The sequence below is a fragment of the Perognathus longimembris genome, chromosome 13 (genome assembly GCF_023159225.1).
Source record: "Perognathus longimembris pacificus isolate PPM17 chromosome 13, ASM2315922v1, whole genome shotgun sequence".
NCBI classification, from domain to species: Eukaryota; Metazoa; Chordata; class Mammalia; order Rodentia; family Heteromyidae; genus Perognathus; species Perognathus longimembris.
In genome coordinates, this window is record NC_063173.1 from 2197706 (window position 1) to 2222863 (window position 25158).

Consider the following 25158-nt stretch of genomic DNA (forward strand, 5'->3'; position numbering starts at 1 on the left):
TACATTACCTTTATAATAACAATAATAATATTAAGTTATAAAAAAATTTGGAAGTGGCGCTGTGGCTCAAGTGATAGAGTGCTAGCCTTGAGCTGAAGAGCCAAGGGACTGCACCCAGGCAGAGTTTAAGCCCCATGACGGACTGAAAAAAACAAAAAAGAGAGGAAAGTACTTTTTACCTGACTTATGTAATTGTACCCCCTTTATACGTCACATTTATAATAACAATAACAATAACTTTTTAACTGCCAAATAAACAAAACTCCTATGTGTGCTCTAGAAAGAGGACAAATATCCCATCTTGTCATTTTGGCTTACTCCATTTTACTTCCAATTTCCTAATACCTTCTTTGTCATTGATAGATATGTTTCTTAGTTTAAAGAGATGATTTTGGAAATTGTAAACTGAGAACACAAGCCCCGGGGGCAAAACAGACATTTCCCTTGCCTTTGCAAGACTATGTTCTCTTGTCCTTTTCTGCAAAACAATTGTGACCTAAATAAATAGCCTTAATAATCATAAAGTGCTTAAAAGGAACTTTTCACTGTAGTGCTTATCATATATATATATATATATATATTCTTATCAGAGATAACTCATTCTCTGGTTCTAATTTAAATCTTTTCCTTGAATCGTCAGAAGCTCCTGTGATACAATAAACTTCACTGCTTAATTTTAATGGAATATGATTTTAACAGTAAGGAAGAAAAGAATAAGTAAACCAGAATTTACTTTAAGCCAGTATGTAATACATACCAGGCAATCTTATAAGAGTTGTTAAAGTCACAAGGATATTTAAATCCACTGATTTATTAAAAGGTGTAAGGACAGAAGTTCCAAAATATACCCTAAATAAAATAAAAATAAAAGCAAGATTCTAGTTCTCGCCTTTCCTCAAGTTGGGTCACTTGGGAAATAAAAATGTAAGTTACTTGTAAAACGTAAGCCCCATAGCATTAAAAATTCAAGTCATGGACTGGAAATGTGGCTAGTGGTAGAGTGCTTGCCTAGCAGGCATGAAGCCCTGGGTTCGATTCCGCAGCACCACACATAAACAGAAAAAGCTGGAAGTGGCGCCGTGGCTCAAATAGAGTGCTAGCCTTGAGCAAAACAACAGGGACAGTGCTCAGGCCTTGAGTTCAAGCTCCCAGACTGGCAAAATAACTAAAATCCAAAAAACAAAACCTCAAGTCATGATCAAACCCCAAAGAGTTGTGAGGCAACTCCAGACAACCCCAGCATAAGCGGAACTAGAACACTGTTCTTTCTGACAAGATCCATACCAGCTCTGGATGGTTTGGAAGGCCACATTTTTTGCAGGGTTCATCATCATCAGCTATGACAGCCTCTTCACTTTCCTTTTCTTCCTCTTCTGAAGCTGCGGATGACTTTTCACTCTCAGAACCTTCACTTTCATCATTGCTGGAGTATTTCCACCTGCCACGTGTTCGAGAACCAGTCCATCGAACTTTGCCTTTGGGCTTTACCTTGCATAAAATTAAACATTGGGATAAATTTGCTATAAGATATTTTAAAAAATATTTCTTCATTACATATCCCTCACAGAATATTTGGTCAATATGCAAAAATATATCAATAACTATGATTACACTTTGGTATATATTTCTATCATTTTTTTCTGTACTTTGAAGTCTTTAAAAATGGTATTAAAATGACCACTATGTCTTCTAAACATTTTTCTTAGTCATAAAATATCCTCTCAAAATCACTAACAAACATCATGTAATATGCAATTAAATGGCTGTATATGTCTGGTTCCCTATTAGACATTTAGATAGTTGTTTCCCATTTGTTCACTTTCACTATGTTTCCTTGTATATATACTGTTTTTACAAAAGTCCTTGTGGTTAGGATAAATTCCTTGAAGAGGATTCTGGGTCAAAGGCCATGTAGTATATTTTAAAGATTCTATCAATAATAGGAGAGCATATAACATACTGTTATGCAAAATTTTAAGTCCTGTATTTTAGATGAACTTAACATTTTAAGTGAGTCAAAGTCCTGAAAAACTTAAAAAATGCATTAGCTAGAGAATAAGTTTATAATGTTGTTACATTTTTATTGTCTAGTTTCTCAATTCCTTAACTGATATTTCACTTCATTTCTATAAGTCTCCAACAAAGAATAAAATAATTTTAGCAGAAAAAAATACTTTTTCAAAAGAATTAAAAGTTCCATATTCCAGGAAACAATAGGTCACATACAATAATAATCTATTCGTTTAAATAAATTAAAAACAAAAGTAGTATCTGTAATGGTAACAAATTCGTATAGATTCTTTGCTTAAAAAAGAGCTAGAGTTAAAAAACAGAATCCTGGATTCTAAGACTAATGATTAAAATGAGGGAAATAGGTCCTGTCATACACTGGTAATGACACAGTACATTATTAGGGCCTTTGTGAAGGGCAGTGTGGCAAAAACTATTAATATATATGTCTATGTATATATATATATAGATAGATAGATATAAAATACATATGCCCCTTGACCCAGCAATTCCAATTCTAGGAGTCTATTCTAAAGAAATACTCACTCATGTCCAAAAGGATCTTCAAAATGCAGCATTGCCTGTAATAGTGAAAAATTGGAAACAACCTAAATGTCAATTAATAAGGGAGTGTTTAAATACACTGAGGTATATCCACATTATGAAATACTATGTGGCCATTAATAAAATGAAAGGTAGACTATACCTCCAGACATGGAAAAATAAAGAAACATCGTTATGTAAAAAAAACTCATAGTAAAATGAACACTTGGTTGAATTTATTTCTTAATTGATAATCAGACTTCATTCAATTTATTTTTAATTGATAAAATGATTATAGGCTTAGATAGAAGTGCATGGGAAATAATCAAAATATTACATACCCCGAAGTGTTTAATAGGTAGTGGTGATGGGGAATTTTTATTTTATAATTCTATAGGTTACTTGCAACTTGAAGAGTGTATAAAAAGAGTATATTCCTAATACTGCCTATAATGTTTAAGAAGCTGAAAAGGTAATACAAACATACAGTCTGAAATTTAGTATGTGGGGATAACTGCGGAGATAAGACAAAGCAAGTTTTTAGTTGTCTTTGAATGACTATTTTTCAGCCCCAAACAAAAAGCTATAAACTCTACTTCCAATTAAAATTTAAAACAGGGTGTAACTTTTACCTTGCTTACTTTAGAATTTGTATCCTTCTCCACTTTTTTAGTATTTTCTTTTTTGTCTAATTTTTGTGAAGCTGTGGACTCTTCATCCATTTCATCTTCCCCATCTGTTCTTTTTTTTTCAGCTTTCTGATCTCTGATTTCAGCCACTTTTGCTGTGGGTCTAGATATCCTTGGAGACCTTCTTAAAGTACGCCCAACATTTGCTTTCTCCTCTTCTTTTTCTGTCTTCTCTTGTTTGCTTTCTGGTTCTAGAATTTGGGGGAGAGACTCTGGCTTCTTCTTCCGACTGGATATCCTAATTGTTAATTTGATGCCTTCTTTTTGTCTTTCAGAGGTTATCTCTGTTTTATCTGAGGCAGTGGTTCCTTCTTCAGGAACCAACTTGTATTTAAGTTTGCTTTTTTGGGTAGCACTCTTTGTCTCAGAAGCATCCTCCTCTCTGCCAGAAGTCTGGGCACTGTCCAGATTATCCAATTCCATCTTCCTGGACTCAGAACTCTCTTTTCCAATTTCTGGATCTGCTTTTCCCAGGGACTGGGCTTCATCAACAGAACTGGGACTCTGACCTTCTGCTTCTTTTTCTGAGGCTACCTTCTCACCATGGCCGCTCGTTTTAGTTGGTAGAGAAGTTTCAGCAGCTTCAGGAGAGTTTGATTTTTCTGATTCTGGAGTGCTCTTTGGAACTTCTTCTGGTATTGGACTCAATCTTTGTGTATCTTTATCAAGGAAAGTCTTTCTGGATTTCTCTATTTTTTCAAGACATTCTATGGTAGGTGGGAGGTTCTCTTTCTTACTTTTGGGGGACTTTGCTTCAACTGTCATGGTACAAGGTTCAGCAGCAGATGAAATAGTTTTTAAAGATAGATCCTTTGCCAACTCAGAAAAGTCATGCGAAGTTTCCATTTTTGGAGATGCAGGTTCCTCTGACTGTCCTTTCTGACTGTGAGTCCCTAACACTGACAATGAACTATCTACACCTAAAGGGATTGCTTCTTTTTCAAGCTCATTTATTTTCATATTTGTTATGACAGAATTATTTAGGCATTCTGTTCCATTTTCCTCTGTGAGAACATTTTTGTCCTTAGCGGGGCTGCTGGAGCTATCTTCCTTTAGATCACAAAATTTTGTCTCTGTTTGTTCTGTTTTAAAATTTGTAGTTATCTTTTCATCATTAACTTCTCCGTTTACTAGTTGTTTCCCTTCATTATTCAAAGAAGTGATAGTAGAGACCCTTTTGCAAGTCTCTTCTTCTTGTTTTATTTCATCTTTCAAAAACTCCTTTGTTGGAGTAACTGATTTACATAATGGCCCTTTTACCGGACTGTCGAAATCATCGCTGAGTTTAATTTCTCTTTTTTTCAGTGGTATCTTGGCCTGCTGGTCATTTCTGAGTTTCTCAGTGTCTTCGGTAGATTTGTCTGAAATGTCCTGAGTAGATTTGATGCTGCCACCAAATTCGAGGCGCTCGGACTCCTGCAGCGCCAGCTTGTCGACACCTCTGCTATCTTTGGGCTCTCCTCTGCAATCCTTCACTTCTACTTTAATTGGTTTCACATTCTCCTTGAAAGAATCGCTCTCTTCTTTGATCATCTTTTTTTGTTCATTTTCTGGCAAAGGTCTTTCTAGCTTTACTATGACTGGTAGTTTCACAAGTTCTGTCTCATCTTCCCTTTCGATTTTCACAGTAGTCTCCTCTAGAACACTGGCTGTAGAATCGTTTACCGAGTCCTTTGGTCGTTCATCACTTTTTATCTTTCCATTTTCTTTTTGTTCCTCTAAAAATCAGAAAAGGTTTTAATTACAGAAGTTTTCAAGGGTAAAAACATAAGAGACTTTACCATTTGAAATTTCTCTCTTAAAAAAAAGAAGGCTTTTGCTGGGCCCTGTGGTTCAGGCTTATAATCCTAGATACTCAGGTGGCTGAGATCTGAGGACTGCAGTTCAAAGCCAGCCTATAGAAAAGCCCATCAGACTATTATCTCCAATTAACTAGTTAAAAACAAACAAAAAAACGAATGAAAGAAAAAGTCACAAGTAGATGTGCGGCTTCACTAGTAAGAGCACCAACCCCCCAAAAAAGAAAGATAGGGCATGAAGCCTTGGGGTTTGAGTCCTCAATACCACATAAACAGAAAAGGCTGGAAGTGGTGTTGTGGCTCAAGTGGTGGAGTGCTAGCCTTGAGCAAAAAAGCTCAGGGACAGTGCCCCAGTACTGGCAAAAAGGAAAAAAAAAAAAAAAAAAGATTGCCTTTGTTACTGGATGTTCAACAAAACATTTGACAATGAGGAGAAAAACCAAAGTTGTAAAGAACAATTCTATTGGGTTTCTGCATCTTATTTTTAGCTTTGGTATTCTCAATTAGAACACAAGCATTATACAACTATGTTAGATAAAACATTTCCAACACAGCTGTCCCTGCCTTGCAAGTTATTGATCACTTCAAACCGCTGATGCAATATAAACACAATTTTTTTGAAAAGCAAGAAAAATGTTCACAATCCTGTTACTAGAAGACAACTGCTAGCAATGCTTTAGGTTATTTCCTCTGATCTTATTTGTTTCTCACAAAGTTGGGGTCCTGCTGCCTTAAAAATCTCATAGAAACATTGAGATTTCTTAGGAAGAAAGGGCTATATTAAAAAATCAAACTTCATTATAACATTCCTTAAGGTGTTGGAATAACAATTTATCAAATTTCATTATTGCAAATTCAATATTTATAACGTAACACTCTAGGTGTATCCATCATTTTTACTTGAATAACTACGTATTTTCTATTTCTATCGAGTATCCAATACAGGAAATTTGAACAGGACAAAAGCGCACACAGGTAACAATTATCTTTGAATGAGACTACAGAGCTGGCACTGACAAATTCAGCTATTTCCGAAGTTGTTCCTACTAATTTTAGTATAGTATTCATCCCTTCACCTTGTCTTTGCAAAGTAAAAAACCTTAATTCTAAATCAAGGTTTATTAAGAAATAAATTTCTTTTTAAATTGTTTCTAAACTTTCATTGATAAACCAGAGTAAGAATCTAATTCATATAGAAATAAGGGGAATGGACAAAGGGATGAGATGAAATAGGGCTTTTTAGAAAATAAGAACACAATACTTCATTAGAAGCAAATACCTTCACTGTAGACTTATTTTTTTTTTTTTTTTGTTTTTTTTTTTTTTTTTTGGCCAGTCCTGGGACTTGGACTCAGGGCCTGAGCACTGTCCCTGGCTTCTTCCCGCTCAAGGCTAGCACTCTGCCACTTGAGCCACAGCGCCGCTTCTGGCCGTTTTTTCTGTATATGTGGTGCTGGGGAATCGAACCTAGGGCCTCGTGTATCCGAGGCAGGCACTCTTGCCACTAGGCTATATCCCCAGCCCAACACTGTAGACTTATTTTATGTCTATTTTTATGCAAATTTTAACACTTGAAAACTACAGCCTGAAATATGAATATTAGCCTTCTTTCTTTACACCATCAACACTTTACAGCCTGTTGTTAAAAATATTTGGAGACGATTTTCATTGTAGTTATGTGTGTACGTTCCATTTTTCTTTGAAAAACAGGTTTAGTAAATTCACATTCACTGGGCCTGGCTAGTATAGCAGGAAAACAAATTAAATATATATATATATTTTTTGGCCAGTCCTGGGCCTTGGACTCAGGGCCTGAGCACTGTCCCTGGCTTCTTCCCGCTCAAGGCTAGCACTCTGCCACCTGAGCCACAGCGCTGCTTCTGGCCATTTTCTGTATATGTGGTGCTGGGGAATCGAACCTAGGGCCTCGTGTATCCGAGGCAGGCACTCTTGCCACTAGGCTATATCCCCAGCCCCAAATTAAATATTTTAAGTTAAAATATAGATCATAACTGAGTGCTGGTGGCTTATGCCTGTAATCCTAGCTACTCAGGAGGCTGAGATCTGAGGATCAGGGTTCAGAAGTCTGTGACACTCTTATCTCTGATTAACTACCAGAAAATCGTAATTGGTGCTATGGTTCAAAGTGGTAGAATACTAGCAAAAGAGCTCAGGAACAGCATTCAGGCCTTGAGTTCAAGCCACGAGACTGACCAAAACAAAAACCAAATATATAATATACATATATATATATAGAAAATGAGCTTTAATCTAATATGAATTGGTTACAGAACACGGTTCAGTATTCTATTTCTTCTACACAATTATTTGTCAGGAAGCATCTCAGGAGCTCATCATGACCCTGAGCCTTAGGAAAATAATGCTATGTTTGCTTTATTTTGAAGCCATTTGAAACTGATTCGAGAAATAAAGCAAAATGAAATGAGGAATGACATCATCTTCAGGAATATCAAGTTCACTGATCCTGATAATCAACCTGTGGTGTGTCTTGTATAAAAAGACAAAACAAAACAAAACAAAAAAGCCAACCACCCAGATTCTGACGACTTTGTCTTTATGTAAGCATCTGGACTAAATAATTTGTCCCATTACCCGTTATTGGTATGTAAATTACTGGTGGTACTAGGAGTCAGCTCGGGGCCCTCTTGCTTGTTAGGCAGGTGCTCTACTACTTCAGTCAGGCTTCCAGTGTGTTAACGCTTGCCTAAGGCCCGAGTGACTTTCTTGAACACATTATAGCTATATGTGATCCAGTTATGATCAACGCTTCAGCTGACTTGGGCCTTTTGCCCTTTTCGTGTCCTGTGTATACACACACACACACACACACACACACACACACACACACACACACACACTCCTTAAAGTAGTAAAGTCATAAACTAAATAAGTCAACAGACTAAGTTTCTTGATGGTTTTATGTAATTTCTGCATCAGACCTAAACTTACCAGTTGACTTTTTATTTCAAACAATAAAAGTAAAAAGTCATAACCCTTTCTGATGTTCTTCCACCTTTACTTCCTATTCCTCCTTCTTTCTTATGAGCACAACACTTCATCTACTTCCTATATGTTGGACTTGTCATTGTTTGGGTGACTAATCCCTGGTAAGATTTACTCGTTTTCTTTCAAATTCTTTTGTGCTATTAACATGAAACAAAACATTTCAAATTGGTATCTAAGTTTCAAATACTATAAAAATTTTAGTACAAATAATATGCACAGAAAATTAGCTTGAAATATTCTATATCACTCAATTCCATTTCTAGGGAGCATACTTAAATTGAATTACCAAGAAAGAGAAGCATGAATATTTTTAACAACCTAAATGTCTCCCAGCCAGAGGAAGGGATACACACCATACAATAAATAAAATGAAAAAGAAAAACTCATGTGTACATGAATCAATACAGATTCCAAAAACAGAATGAACTGAAAAGATCATTGTACTATGAGCACATCTGTAGAAGTTATAAAACACAAATCAATGTGCTATATTGATATGGCTATATACATATACAGCACAATTGTGAATAAATGTGTGGAAAAGATTCAGAGAATTCTTGCTGCTCCTGTAACAGGAAAGAGGGATGGGATAGAAAATGCAAAGAAAGTACTAACTGTGCAACATTAGAAATAATAATAATAAAATTAAAAAACAATGGCAAACCTCTGAAACCTGTTACATCAAAATTCTGAGAACCAAAGTATTTCAGGCTATTTCCTATTAATGTCAACTAATTCAATAAAAATGAAGAAGGAATCAAATGCAGTTTATTGCCCTTAAGTCACATGCACACTGGCCAGCTGTGCTATGTATGTCTTCGCTGGCTTTGATGTCACCAACAGTGAAATACAAATATCTACACTTTGTTAGGGGCCATGACTCACGCCTATAATCCTAGGTACTCAGGAGGCTGAGTTCTGAAGATCACAGCTCAAAGCCAGCCCGGGCAGAAAAGTGTGTTGAGTTTCTTACAACCAACTAACCACCAATAAGACGGAAGTGAAACTCTAGCTCAAGTGGTAGCGTGCTAGCCTTGAGAGGCGGGGGACGGGGGACGGGGGGGGGGGGAGAATCAAACAAACAAAAATTCTATCTTGTGGATTAACTATTTTTTTAAATGAAGCATATGAAGCACTTTGTTACAGCCACTGTCTCCTAGCACTATTAATAACTGGAAGGCCATAGCGCTGTATGGAAAGCATCAGTGTTGACGAATAAAATGATCTTTCTATTACTAGTAGACTTTTACATCCGTTAAGCCCAGTGAAAATGTCATCTATGGATTCCTTCTCAATAAAGAATTAATTAGTCCTCCTGTTTATACATTGCTTTTTCCTTTTTGTGTTTGAGGCGAGGGTCTCACCCAAGCGGGCTTCAGATTCATGATCTCCTTTCCTCAGCATCTTTAGTGCTGGGAATACAGATGTGTACCACCATGCCCAGTTAAGGGCTTTTATAGAGCACATAGTATCCAGAATTCTAATTATGCACCATCGTTCTGTCTACTAATCTATACAATTCTTCCTTTAGAGCAAATTCACCAGGAAGACAGTTGAATATCAACTAACTACATTGAATGAGCTGAAATGTCAACAAAGTCTAAATGTTGACAAACAATACCAGTAGCTATTCATATATCAAAGTATAAGTTTTATTAACAAGAATTCTTCTTATACAAATTGTAGAATCAAGTTTAATTAAAAATTCTTTTTTTAGTTTTTATTACTTTACATTAGTTATACAAAGGAACATTTCACTGTTACATTACCACTTGTTTACAACATATTCCAACCAGTTTCATTTAATTTAAAATTCTTTTAAGTATATTTGACCCACTTACAAAGTGAGATTTAACAAATACTATGGTAAATGCACCGAAGGAGTAATAAGACTCACTTAAAAAAACATTTAAAGTAAAACACAAAACTAAAGACTGAGAAAATGGGCTATGGATAGCAACAAACAAAGAAATTTAAGTTGAAAAAGCAATGAAGTATTAAATCAGTGACACAAAATGTTTCTTAAAGATAATGTAGAAGTTTCAAAGTTTTTAAAATCTATAGTAATAGGAATATGTTCAAACTCCTGTAGTTAGTATAATCTACAACTTTCTTCTTATAGAAATAAAGACGTGAGAAATTTCTTTCTTTCTTTTTTTTTTTTGCCAGTCCTGGGGCTTGGACTCAGGGCCTGAGCACTGTCCCTGGCTTCTTTTTGCTCAAGGCTAGCAACTCTATCACTTGAGCCACAGCGCCACTTCTGGCCATTTTCTATATATGTGGTGCTGGGGAATGGAACCAGGGGGTCATGTATGCGAGGCAAGCACTCTACCACTAGACCATATTCCCAGCCCTTCAAGACGTGAGAAATTTCTGAGCACACAAGTTAACCACAAAGAATGTGATATAAAGCTATTATGGAATCATAGATAGATAGATAAAGAGATAAATAAATAACCATGGCTAACATAGGACCAGAAAGAAATAGATCACATGGCTGAACAGTGGCCTTCCTTCTCCATCACACAATATCCATTTTTCACTTTTTGCTTTATATTTTTTCATGTTTCTTTTTAACTGAGAACATGTAGTACCTCTATAGCCAGATAAACCATAAGCAACCTAATTTAAAAGACCAAATTTAGATAACCAAATATCCTGATTTTTCCCAGGAGTGATTTCTTAGGAAATAGGGCTTTCAATACTTAACAAAAACACCCAGCTATACCAAGATAGATGGCTATACCACTTCCATTCATATTTAAGTGTTATTAAAACTAAAAAGCCGTTACTTTTACAACAGTACTGCTGAATTTATTTGCAATAATAGGTCTTCATTTGCTGCACCAACTGAGTAAAGTATGTTGAATATTTTGTAATATGGCCACTTGGAGCTTAAGAAAATTATAGCACAGCCATAAAAATCTAATCTTGTCCAAAGCATCTTTTTGGATTCCAGTGTTTATGAATTGGTTTTAAAGTTGTATTTATCTTATCAAGCTATATCTAGAATTAATTCATAAGAAACAGGCACAAAGAGCCAACTGTAAGCAGAACACTCTCTCAGCTACTGATTATTAGTACAAGAAGAAACAAAATTGGTATGACACTAAATCCAGGGTTACCAGATATCCCTGACACACGGCCACTGCCTAGCTATCTATTTTCTTTTGCAACAACTGTTTCAATCTTCTTCCTTATCTGTAAACCTCCAATCTCCCTGTCATGTTCACATTTTCAAATGATCCAGCCTTCAACTGCACAGGGAAAACACAAGGCACAAGGCAGCAGCTCCTTTCAATCACCAGGCCTATCAACTTGCTCCTGGAAAAACAGAGATGCCTATTTAAAACTAAGGCAAAGGCTTCCGCCCAAGTTTCAGATCTCATTCTTCTAGGCTACTCTGAGTTTTTAAAGCACACTGTTATCATAACCCTTACTTAATGAGATCTCTGGCTGTCGTGTTGAAATTAAGTGCAAGGAAGGACAGCAAGAAAAGCAGGTTATTATTGGAAGAGAATGAATGATAACATTCTTCCTGACCATCCACATTATTCACATTTTAAATAAAAATTCTCAATACACTTAAGGAAATGTATAACTCTATCTTTCTGCTCTACCTTTGCAAACCTTATGTCTTCTCATCTCATTGCCCTCTATATTACAATAGTCTACTCATATTCTGCTTTAGCTACATTGCTCACAGGCCCAGGAACTTAAGCCATAAACGGTCAGACAGTAAGTAATTTGACCTTTGAAAAAACCATCTGTCGTAACTCGAACTGTACATTCATAGTGTAAAAAACATCCTTGACAATTAGATATTAAATAAACAAAATTTAAGTAACAAGCCAGATGTGCCTGCGTGCCTTGTGACTAGAGGTGTTTGAGCCCAGGAATCTGGCTGAGTTTCCCTCAATTGTATCTCAGAAAAGTTCCTTTTAAATTGTTTAGTACCCTTCTAACTTAGCATGCAGTATCCACTATAGAATGGAAATGTGTATTAAAGGCTATAATGTTCTAAAAGCACAATTAACTACCAGGTACCTGATATACTGAAATCTTCAACAGCTATAAAAGGCTCCTGAAACCCACCGAAATGTCTACCTTGCTTTTTTAGACTAGCAATTAAAGTAGTATTTGACAGCTTCAAGCCTAGTGCTATGACTGGATCAAATGTAAGTGAGATAAAAATAGTATAAAGTCCGAGAAGAGCTGAGAAAGAAGATGGGATTTGGCCGGGCTCCAGTGGCTTATGCCTGTAATCCTAGCTACTCAGGGAACTAAGATTGGAGGATCCCAGTTTGAAGTCAGTCCAGGTAAGAAAATCTGTAGAATCTTCTCTCCAACTAACCACCAAAAAATTAGCAGGGGAACTGTAGTTCAAGCGGTAGAGGGTCCCAGAGTTCAAGTGAACATACTTCACAGGGCTCCTGAAGTATGTTCGGGCTTTCTGTAACGAGTAGAAGAGAGCAGCATCTAAGAGGGGACAACATGATAAAGCCAAAGAGAAATGGCTACAACCTTTAGAGAAAATGAAACAGAACCAGTAATCATGTAAGGAAATGGAAAACCAAACTAGAAAGAGAGGGTGAAGCCAAGCTCTAAGATTCTGAATGCCACTCTAAGAAACTGAATGAATAGTAGTAAGAACCTCAAAAAGTTACCAGGAGGAGTAAATAAAAATCCAAATGCAGCCAGAGGCCGTGACTCACACCTGTAATCCTAGAGTTTTATCTCCAATTAACAACCAAAAAGCAAAGCATGGGACTATAAGGTCAAGTGTTAGCTAGTCTTGAGCTAAATAGCTCGGAGACAGTGCACAAGGACTGAGTTCAAGCCCCAGGAATGGTGCGCATGTGCGTGCGCAAGCGGACACACACCCATGTCCACACACCCACGTCTCATTGCACAAATAGTAGCCTCTTAAGTTTCTGTTATTCTGGTCTTTCTTTCAAACTCACATCTTCTAGCTTTGAATTTATTTATTCATTCATTCACTCATTCATTCATTTACTGCCAGTCCTGTGGCTTGAACTCAGGCCTGGGCACTGTCCCTGAGTCTGTGCTTAAGGTTAGCACTCACCACTTGAGCCACAGCACCACTGCTGGCTTTTTCTGTTCATGTGGTACTGAGGAACTGAACCCAGGGCTTCCTCAATGCTAGGCAGGCACTCTACCAGTAAGCCACATTCCCAGCCCTAAGTGACCATTATTAAACTGATAAAATGTAGTGTGTATGTATATAAATATGCCATGAAATAATACGGATAATTTAAAAGCATTATACTAAGTAAGCCAGTCATAGAAGGACAAATATTTTTTGATTCCTCTCATAGGAAGTTCTTTTTTTTTTTTTGGCCAGTCCTGGGCCTTGGACTCAGGGCCTAAGCACTGTCCCTGGCTTCTTCCCGCTCAAGGCTAGCACTCTGCTACCTGAGCCACAGCGCCGCTTCTGGCTGTTTTCCATATATGTGGTGCTGGGGAATTGAACCAAGAGCTTCATGTGTAGGAGGCAAGCACTCTTGCCGCTAGGCCATATTCCCAGCCCCCATATGAAATTCTTGGTAGTTAAAGTCACATAGAAGTAGATGCTAGAGGTCAAAGGGATGTGAAAACGGAAAGATAATACATTACAATTAGGGAAAAAAGAAAAAAAGGACACTTGGTAGTAGTAATGTTATACCACACTGAGAATGTGCTCACTGTACCATAGAACCATATACTTAAAAATGCTTTAAAGTCAATTCTATGTTGTTTTTTCCCCAAGAAGTTTACAACACGTCTTAGCATTCTTTTTTTTTTTTTTGGCCAGTCCTGGGCCTTGGACTCAGGGCCTGAGCACTGTCCCTGGCTTCTTCCCGCTCAAGGCTAGCACTCCGCCACTTGAGCCACAGCGCCCCTTCTGGCCGTTTTCTGTATATGTGGTGCTGGGGAATCGAACCTAGGGCCTCGTGTATCCGAGGCAGGCACTCTTGCCACTAGGCTATATCCCCAGCCCCACGTCTTAGCATTCTTAATTAATAAAAGATAAATTGCTATAATTTGAACCTATCTGATTTACATTTTAAAATGCTAAAAAAAAATTCTTTGCCTTTTCCCCTTTAAATAACAAAGCTTTATTTTATAGGAAAGTTCTTATTTTTTCAAGCTAGGATCAAATATAGACTGTCGAAGAACAGATTAAGAAATTACAAAACAAAGCAAAAAAAAAAAAACACACAAAGAAAAACCTTGTTTAGGTGTTTCTTCCTCTTTTTTAGTCTCCTCGTCCTCTAAGGTGGGGCTTTCCCGGGAAGAGCTGTCCTGTTGGCTCGAGTTCTTCAACAGCATAGGATCAATCTGTGCTTTCAGCAGTGCAAGAGTCTCAGCCAACTCGTTTCGATTTCTAAACAGGGAAAAAATACAAGACAATTTGATAATCTTTTTATTACTCTAGAGAACTTTGAGTAATTCCCAATGGAAATCAAAATTACAGAAAGAAAAATTCATTAAGAACATCCAAAACATTAGTACATCTAATCAAACTTTTTAAAAACAACTCAAGCTTTGATTCACTTGAAAAAAAAATTTCTATCTTGAGATTAATATTGGTACTGCTATAAATTATCTAGAACTTTTTTTATTATAGTAGAAAGTCAGTTTTAATAACACAGTTCAAAATTTACTGATATTCTTGAAAATTATAGTTTAAAAAGTACAATTCAGTTTGATTCAATAAAAATACTAGAAAATTCCCAATAAATAACATTTGAATCTAGATTCTTTTTATAATTTCTTTCTGTATACACAATGCACTTTAGTTAAAAATCACTCCCTTTACTACTTTGTCTCCTCACAAATTATTATTTTTGCTGGTCCTGGGGCTTGAACTCAGGGCCTGGGTGCTATGCTCAAGGCTAGTTCTCTATCACCTGAGCCACAATACCACTTCTGGGTTTTTTTTATTATTACTTTATTGTTGTTTTACAGGTGATATAAAGCAGGGTTACCTTTACATGTCAGGTAATAAGTACATTTCCTTCCTTTTGCATAGTATCATCTGTTTCCTCATTCTCTCACATTCCATTCCTCCCATCTCTGCCCACGAGTAGTATGGTTTACTTTCGTCAATGACCAGTGCAGCCAGTGAGCTCTCCGCTGATGCACTCTTTCACCCGTTTCCCACTGATTCTATACCCTTCCAGTACTTTCCCTCAGATGTATCCTGGTTTATTAAGCTCAGGGTAGATGCCCAGGGGTGGTATGGCAGAGTTGCAGAGAAGCTCTATGTTTAGTTTTCTGAGGAACCTCCAGACTGCTTTCCAGTGTGGTTGCAGTAGGGTTCCTTTTTCTCCACATCCTCGACTTCTGGCTATTTTTGAGTAGTTTATTGCAGATAGGAGGCTCGCAGACTTTCCTGCCAGGGCTGGATTCAAACTGTAATCCTCAGATCTCAGCCTGAGTGGCTAGGATTAGAGGCAAGAGCTACCAATACCCAGCTTCACAAATGATTGATGGGTTTTATTATCTCTTCATATATGCATATCTGTAAGTTCTTTGTTTATTACAAAAAAATAAAGGTGTAATATGGATACTTAACTGTTATTTACAAGCAAGAAAATTCACTTAGCTGTTTTTCCTGTTCAAAAAAGGAGTATGAAATGATGAAGACCAAAAGCTGAACATAAAGCAAGAGTGGGGAAAATTAGTTCTAGACCTGCCACTAAGCTGCTTAGCAATATGAACTGTGCATAGAGCTCTAATTCAATATGATAAGTATTAAGATGAAATTTTCTTTTCTATCAAGTCAGAATATGTCCCCTATTGAATGCCACCTCAATTCTACTACTTGAGTATCAGGCCTCTATCTGATTAAGTAAATTCTATGAAACCGTTTAATAAATGAAATGAAAGATGGCTATGTGCCCCTGGACGAGGCATGCACACAGCCAACGTCCCTTATTGGAAATGCTTAGAACGAGAAATGCTTGCTCTTTTACATTTTTTCCACATTTTAGAATACCTGAATGTGCTTAGAGAGATGTCTTTGGGATGAAAATACAAAATCCATTTATGTTTCATATATGCTTTCTACATGTAACGCTATATGTTTTGTGTTTGTTCTTGGAGTTTTTTGCTTGCTTGTTTCCCCCTAGTCCTGGGGCTTGAACTCAGGGTCTGAGCACTGTCTCTGAGCTTTCTTGCTCAAGGCTAGCACTGTGCCACTTGAGCCACAGTGCCACTTCTGGCTTTTTCTGTTCATGTGGTACAGAGGAATCGAACCAAGGACTTCATGCACGCTAGGCAAGCGCTCTACCACTAAGCCACATTACCACCCCTGTTCTTTGTACCTCATCCTTCCCAGTGCTAGTATTAAAGGCAAACACTATCATGTCCAGCTTACACAGTATATTAAATTATTTTCTCCATAAAATAAAGCTTACTTACATACACTGAACCAGTACAAAGCAAAGATGTCACAATCTCAGCCACTTATGTGTATAGCCTGTGATTGTTTGGTATCATCATTTTTTCTGAGTTGATAAACTACCAAGAATCAATCATTTTCTTACACTCATTGATATGTAAGTAAAAAGTAAAATACATGGCATATCATTACATTAGTAATAAAATGATGTGCTCAAGAAAAGCAAGCAGCACAGTTGTGTCCTCAGAATGTCAGCTGTGAAACAGTAGATTTTCAATCTTACATGTGTTGCTGTTTTAATTACTATGCACTGGTTTTGTTTTCATTTAGTTTGGTTTTGTGTGTTTGACAATCTTACTATGTAGCCGAGGCTGGCCTTATACTCAAGATCCTTCTACCTCAGCCTTCCCTGTGTTGGGACTATGGGGGTGACTCACTTGCCTCCCACATTGGGCTGGATTTTTAAAGTACGAAAAATCGGAAGCCGTTGAAGGACCAGGAATTAAGCAAGCTAGGGATGAAGTATTCTGATGGATGAGATAACTTCCACAGGCTCATGCACTGCAGGCTTGGTGCCAGTTGATGGTCTTTGTGGGAGTAACTGGATGTGTAGGGTCCTCACCTAACCAATAGACTAAGCGTTTATTTAACTCACAGCAGTTACAAGGTCTGACTAATTTAATCAGCCTTATAAAAGGCTGCCTCTGAAGTCATTTTGTCAACTAAATCACAACAATTTAATAAACTGGCATGGTTTCTTGTTTTATTGTGAGGGTAAACTGTTCCAGTCCTTCAATAGGCCCATCACATATATATATATATTGCCAGTCCTGGGCCTTGAACTCAGGGCCTGAGCACTGTCCCTGGCTTCTTTTTGCTCAAGGCTAGCACTCTGCCACTTGAGCCACAGCGCCACTTCTGGCTTTTTCTACATATGTGGTGCTGGGGAATCGAACCCAGGGCTTCATGTATACGAGGCAAGCACTCTTGCCACTAGGCCATATCCCCAGCCCCCCCCCCCCCATCACACATTTCTGTGACATTGACTACAGGAATTTTTCTGTAGTTTATTAACATCATCTTCATCGTCACTATTGCTGGGGATAATTTTGACTAAGAATTATTTTAGCTATTTCCACAATGGTCAATGAATGAGTAATGAAGTTTCATTGGTTTTTAAAACTTTCATACCCACTTCTTCAGGCTTACTATCAAACTCTCTAGGAGTATTTTTATATATGTAGGAAGGCAAGAACTCTTTTTTTCTCACTTGCACGCAGGATCCTTCAAAGCCACCACTTTGTTCATCATTATGATCACTGAACATAGTTGTAAGACAAAGGGTGTGCTGTTCAGGAACGTGCGTTTAGTCACTGTGTTCTAAGTGGTGGCAACATCACATAAGGTAATTCCCTCTGAAAATGCTGGTGATGTTATGGATGTTTTCAGTAGAAGATAAATTGTGTAAAGCTATCCCTTTTGGTGGATTTTCATTTTTAGAAACAAATATCCCATTTGATTTTTAAGTCAATGTTTGGTTAATTTAGTTAAACCTACCAAATTTATGAATAATTAAACAAGGCTGACATACTACAATGGAAACAACAATTCTAAGCTCAGCATAATGGTTCACACATAAAATCCTCATACTTAAAAGAACCTCATGTTGGGGCTACCGGGATATGGCCTAGTGGCAAGAGTGCTTGCCTCCTACACATGAAGCCTCGGTTCGATTCCCCAGCACCACATATATGGAAAACGGCCAGAAGGGGCGCTGTGGCTCAGGTGTCAGAGTGCTAGCCTTGAGCGGGAAGAAGCCAGGGATAGTGCTCTGGCCCTGAGTCCAAGGCCCAGGACTGCCCCCCCCGCCCCCCCCCCCCCCCAAAAAAAGGAACCTCATGCAATCCTACCACAAGTAACATTTTAGTGCTATGACTCAAGTCTATTAAAAGGAAGGCTGTTAGCACTGCCTCTCCTGGCTATAGGACTACCTTCTGATTGGCTTTTCCGATTTCTTTCAAGTCTAAGTCATATTTCACTCTATACCTAGGCCAGCATATACTCTATGGCCAGCAAATACCAATTCTTTTCTAGCTCTTGGGAAGGTGGTAAATTCCCAACACTTGTCAATACCCCATTTACCATTTCCAGTTCACATTTGGATGTTTTATGAGCTACAACCCTTTTTCTACCTAAAATCAGGCCCTCACCCAATCAGATTTCTTATTCTATCTTATTAGTAATCTCCAAAGATCATGAAGTAGAAACTAAGGGGATTTATAAGAAAATTCCATTACTAGACTTACAAGACTAGAGGTGCTGGCAACCAATCTATCTAATTCTGTGGGCCTAGTTCTATGGACCATTTGTTTAAAAGGAGAAGGGATCCTTCGGGCATGCGACCTGGGTGGCTTGAGTAATTGTAAACTACAAAGTATATGCCCAGAGACCACCATGTGCTCAGCAGTATGGCAAGACAAACACCTCCTAGCCTCAAGCTACAACATGGGAACTTCTCTTCCAAAAGGAGGTTTACATGGAAGTACCCTTTGAGGAAATACCTCTACACGCTCCATGGCAGTTTGTATGTCCACTACCTCTCTCTCTCCCGCAAATGGGAAACCAACCTTCATATCTCAGAAATCTTCCCCTTGGTCATATTCTATATAATTAAAAAAAATTTGAGGGCTGGGGATATGGCCTAGTGGCAAGAGTGTTTGCCTCATATACATGAGGCCCTGGGTTCGATTCCCCAGCACCACATATACAGAAAATGGCCAGAAGTGGAGCTGTGGCTCAAATGGCAGAGTGCTAGCCTTGAGCAAGAAGAAGCCAGGGACAGTGCTCAGGCCCTGAGTCCAAGCCCCAGGACTGGCCAAAAAAAAACAACAAAAAAAAACAACAACAAACAAACAAAAAAATTGACCTCCCAAGCCCCAAACAAGTATGTCTTATTTTTCTCCCCTGCAATATTCTCTACTAAATCCTGGCTGACCAATGGATCTTGAAGTTAAGAACACTATCCTACAATTACTTAGGTCTATAGATGGTTGGGAAAATGGTCATAGCATATGGCCAAGCATGAATCCAGAAAGAGATCATAAAACTCTCCCAAAAAGTTTCTATTCTTGGGTTGGGAATGTGGCCTAGCGGTAGAGTGCTTGCCTAGCATGCACAAAACCCTGGGTTCAATTCCTCAGCACCACATAAACAGAAAAAGCTGAAAGTAAAGCTGTGGCTCAAGTAGTGGAGGGCTAGCCTTCATCAAACGAAGCTCAGGGACAGTGTGAAGGCCCTTAGTTTAAGCTCCAGAACTAGGGGGAAACAAAAAAAAAAGTTTATATTCTGGCTATTAGCTCAGATCGGTCCTACTGAGTTAAAAGATTCTAAAGTTTGCTTTCTACTTCAGAGCCTGTGCAATTTGGCTCATGGAAGCTGACTCTTAAAAGGACTCGTGTGTGGGCTGGGGATATGGCCTAGTGGCAAGAGCACTCGCTTTGTAAACATGAAGCCCTGGGTTCCATTCCCCAGCACCACATATACAGAAAACGGCCAGAGGGGGCGCTGTGGCTCAAGTGGCAGAGAGTGCTAGCCTTGAGCAAAAAGGCTCAGGGACAGCACCTAGGCCCTCAGTTCAAGCCCCAGGGCTGAAATGGACATTAGGTAAGCTAGGAGGAAAAACTAATTCTTCTCCTTCTTTTAGTTGTCTAAGTTGAACAAAAGCGTCACTAGTATTGATTTCTACCTATTATCACTTCTCCAACATGGGTTCATGGGTTCAAATCAAGACTGAACAGGAAATATCCCAGTGGCTATGGACAATGAAAGTCCAAGTGATTGATCCCCAATATTATAAGGTAAAATTGTCCAGATACAATGTGAAATGGTCACAATAAAAATGGAGTCAAATTGGGTACGGTGGTACATGACTGTAGTCCTAGCATTTGACAGGCTGGAACAGAAGTCTGAAATGAGCCTGGGCCACATAACTAGTTTTAAGCCTGTCTAAACCACATAGAGATCGTATCTTAAAGCCAACAGCAAAAACAAGCATCACTTAGGACCAGCCCATCTGATAGTAACTAAAGACTAAAGGTTATAAAAAAGGAGTTCTTAGAGTTACCCAATACTAAAGCCCGAATGGTATCTCTGATGGCATGCAAACTTATGTCTTCTGACTTTGACAACCTCTACTATTTCTGTTTTTAAATGGTGCTTCGCATTTAGACTGTCCCCTTCTCATGTGCTACAAAGCTAAATTAGCCAACACACAAATTCCCTGAAGATTGAAAATTCCAACAGGTAATTAAACTTTTTGTTAAACAAAACAACAACAACAACAAAAATACCCAGTGACACTTCTGTCAGGACCAGTGGCTCACGTGTGTAATTTTAGCTATTTAGGAGGCAGAGACCTGAGGATCAAAGTTCAAAACCAGCCTAGGGGTGTGAGGGGGGAGAAAAACTGGTGATACTGTTAGCTCAGATAAGCTAACAAAAAAGGCAGAAGCGGAGCACAGAAAAATAACGCATGGAAATAATGTAGCTACATGGGTAAACTCAGATCTGAACATAAAATCTTACATCATGCTTACTACGTAGCTACTAGATCAGGATAAACATTTAATACCCAAGAACATGACCTTCCCAGCCAGTCTTGGCTTTTCAGGCAAGACGCCTCCATTTTTATTAAGGAATTCAAAACCTTAAGTTTCCTCTGACCTTTCCTGGAATGACATTGGGGTCATCCTAGACCTTTGTTGCACTTATGAAAAAAAACTCCCCAATTGGGTTACTAGCGGAGGCTTGGGCTGAGAAGGCCCACACTCTAAACTCTTGAAACCTCCCAAGGAAGAGATGCCCTGAGGGAGGACTGCCAGTGGAATTATCCGGAAGAATCAACGAAAGGAGGTCAAAGAAATGACAGGATCACTTGCCTCTTGGAAGAGAGATTGAACAGATTAAACTTTAACGAATTAAGGAAAATCACTCCAAGTGCCAAGTCCAGCTAGGCGAGGCTATGCTCAAATATACCACGTAAACCCTGAGAACCAGGTGTTAACAGTAAATTTTATTAGCCAATCCCACTAGAGATAAAAAACAAAAATAACCAAGAAAACATTTTTACAACATGCATTAAGGTAACAACTTAAGTGCCCATGAGAAACTGATGCATATACGTATGACTGATGGACATTTCCCCTTAGATATTTACTTCTGTAAAATTAGAGAGGACTGGGAATGTGGCTCAGTGGTAGAGTGCTTGCCTAGCATGCATAAAGCCCTGGGTTCAATTCCTCAGTACCACATAAACAGAAAAAGCCAGAAGTAGCTCTGTGGCTCAAGGGGTAGAATGCTAGCCTTAAGCAAAAGAAGCTCAGTGACAGTGCTCAGGCCCTGAGTTCAAGCCCCAGGACTGGTTAAGTAAAAAAATGAATATTAGAGAGGTGTCGATCCTTCCCTCCCTCCCTCCCTGCCTTCCTCTCTCTCTCTCTCTCTCCCTTTTCTTTTTGTGCAAGTCCTGGGGCTTAAACTCAGGGCCTGGGTGATGTACCTGAGTTTTATTCCTCAAGAATAGTGCTCTACCACTAGAGCCACAACTCCAGTTCTAGCTTTTTCGGTGCTCAATAGGAGGTAAGAGTCTCATGCACTTTCCTGCCCAGTGTGGCTTTAAATTCAAAGCCTCAATTCCGAGCCTCTTGAGTAGCAATTATTACAGGAGTGAGTCACTAGTGCCTAGCTCTAGAGAGGATACTGAAAAAAATCTATGCAAGGTTAGTACATGGAATAGCACACATGGCAGTATTATTACACATCATAAGCTGAACATCATTAAGTGTCTACATTCCCAAAGACAGACAGTGAGTTAATTTTACTTGAGAAATACCTATGTACATTTAGGAAATCAACTACATCAAGATCATGCAATTATACTTGTTTAAAAAATAACATACAGGGGACTGGGATGTAGCTCAGTGGCAAAGCACTTGCCTAGCAAGTGCAATGTCCTGGATTCCATCCCTAGTACCAAATATATATGCATATATATATGTGTACACACACACACACACACACACACACACACACACACAAGCCCAGCACCAGTGGCTTGGCTCATGCCTGTAATCCTAGCTACTTAGGAGGCTGAGATCTGAGGATCTCATTTTGAAGCCAGACCAGGCAGAAAAGTTTGTGAGACTCTTTTATCTCAAATTAAGCACCAAAAACAAGACAAAAGTAGAGTTGTGGCTCAAAGTGGAAGAGTGCTAGCCTTGAGCATAAAGAGGTCAGGGAAAGCACCTAAGTCCTGAGTTGAAGTCCCAGGATGGCCCCTCCCCCCCAAAAAAAGAAGATACATTGTACTCATACAGTGAAACCTCTTTGTCCAACTACTTAATAATAATAGAATTCAGAAATGCCAATTTGAGTTGTTTTACAAACATTTGTATTAAATGTTTCTCTTCTGGGGATGACAATATGGCCTAGTGGTAGAGTACATGCCTCGTAAATGTTCTATTCAAATATTTTTGTCAGCACAAGAAATAAAAAAACATTAAAAGAATTATGACACAGGGCTGAGAATGTGGCTTAGTGGTAGGGTGCTTGCCTATCATGCATGAAGCCCTGGGTTCACTCCTCAGCACCACTTAAACTGAAAAGGCCAGAAGTGGTGCTGTGCCTCAAGAGGTAGTAGAGTGTTAGCCTTGAGCAAAAAGAAGCCAGGGACAGCACTCAGGCCCCAAGTCCCAAGCCCCCAGGACTGTCCAAAAACAAACAAAAAAAGAATTATGACACAAAAGTACAATGTTCTCTAGAACTTCAAAATATACTGTTATCCAGACGAATTTTCCAAACTAATATATCTAGAAATATAACACTTGACAGAATACAATAGCTAAAAAGCCAAACAACATTTTTCTTATATTTAAGTCTAAAGGTATATACAGAGAACAGTTTTTGAGGTGTAACGTATATGCCCTGATACAGACTAAACTGTCAATTACTGACATTTATTTGGCATATTATTGACCCTTCATTGGGTACTATGAATTCATCGACTTTGTCAAAAAGACCACCCTTGACTCCTACCTAGAACATATTTTGGTGAAGAGATTAAAGTAAGAAACAAAGAGCCCGATGTAGTTAAGTAATTCAATAAATGTAAAGAGATCCTAATAAAAGGTACCTGACAATGCATTTCCACGAAGAGCCATCTTGGTCATCTTGTTCTTCTATATACATTCTGACATTATGATCTTGATCTAACTGGTACCAATACATGAGGCCATCTTTGTCTCGCCCAATTGGCTGGAGACGCATGGTGTCAGCATCCTCCTCATTAATAATGTTCTTGAACTTAAGATTGTCATCAAACTGACACTCACAGAGATACTGAAAAATAGTCGTAACACAGCTTAAAATATCTCACAGATATTTCATCACAATAAATACACAAGCACATAATTGGTTTATTCAAGGACAGAGGAGACAGAACACTCAGTTCATCTATTTTCACTATCTTGTCAACTTTTATGGAAAATCCATTTAAAATAATCAATATAAAAAGATATATTTTAACATTTAAATTTTACATCAATGTAGTGGGTTTAATACAACTACCGACACAGAATCAAGTCACATTTCTTTTATTTCTTTTTTTTTAGGGGGAGTGTGTGTGTAATAGCAATGAGGGTGGAACTTAAGCTGTCTACTGTTTGAGCCTACTCCAGACCTTTGTCTGTATTGTTTTTGAAATGTCTTTTGCCTCTGTTGGCCTTGATCCACAATTCTTCTTACCTACTGTGTCTCTAGCAAGTAAGACTGGATTATAGGTATGTGCTACCACATCTGGTTACGCAAATCATATGTCTATAGCAATAAGTCAAATTATAGTAAAAATCACAAGTATCATATAAAACTTTAAGATTTTATTTTTAAGTTGTAAATTACACTGGAAAACGGTATCTTATATATAGTATACAACAATAGGTTTTGATACAAAGAGTCATTGATCATGTAGAATTGACAAATCAAACTAGTTAACACAACTACTGCCTCATGTACATACTTTTGTTGTTGTTGTTGTTTTTTGCCTCTCCTGGGGCTTGGACTCAGGGCCCGAGCACTGTCCCTGGCTTCTTTTTGCTCAAGGGTAGCACTCTACCACTTGAGCCACAGCACCACTTCTGGCTCTTTCTGTTTATGTGGAACTGAGGAATTGAACTCAGGGCTTCGTGCATGCTAGGCAAGCACTCTACCACTAGGCCACATTCCCAGCCCACATGTACATATTTTTATGGTGAGAAAAGACCTTCAAAATTAGCAGTTTCCAAGTATGTAATATACTGTAATTAGCTACAATCTGGTATAATAGCTCTTCTGTCTAGTGCAAATTTTGAAAGTTAGACTAGAACCTCTCCAATCTGACCACCACCCTAACCCTGATGGTCACAACCATGTGAAATATTGTTTTACAATATTAAATGAGGTACTTGTGTTTGGCTTATTTCACTTAACATAATGTTGTCCAGGTTTACCAAGGAGTAACAGGATTTACTTCTTTTTTTAATAAAAAGTTCAATAATATTCCACTATGCATACATACCATGTGTGGTTTTTTTTTTTTAATTTTTGCCAGTCCTGGGCCTTGAACTCAGGGCCTGAGCAAGGTCCCTGGCTT

At 38.2% G+C, this 25158-nt stretch overlaps 1 protein-coding gene across 1 annotated transcript in view; it reads right to left on the bottom strand.

Moving 5' to 3' along the window:
• The window catches only part of Rsf1 (remodeling and spacing factor 1), a 102970-nt gene that overhangs the window by 26774 nt on the left and 51038 nt on the right, over positions 1–25158 (bottom strand). Inside the window, exons 4-7 of the mRNA XM_048361097.1 lie at positions 23665–23870; positions 14302–14456; positions 3186–4960; positions 1285–1488 (exon numbers count right to left, since the gene is read on the bottom strand). Coding sequence (XP_048217054.1) covers positions 1285–1488; positions 3186–4960; positions 14302–14456; positions 23665–23870 — 2340 coding nt within the window. The remainder of the gene's footprint in view (positions 1–1284; positions 1489–3185; positions 4961–14301; positions 14457–23664; positions 23871–25158) is intronic.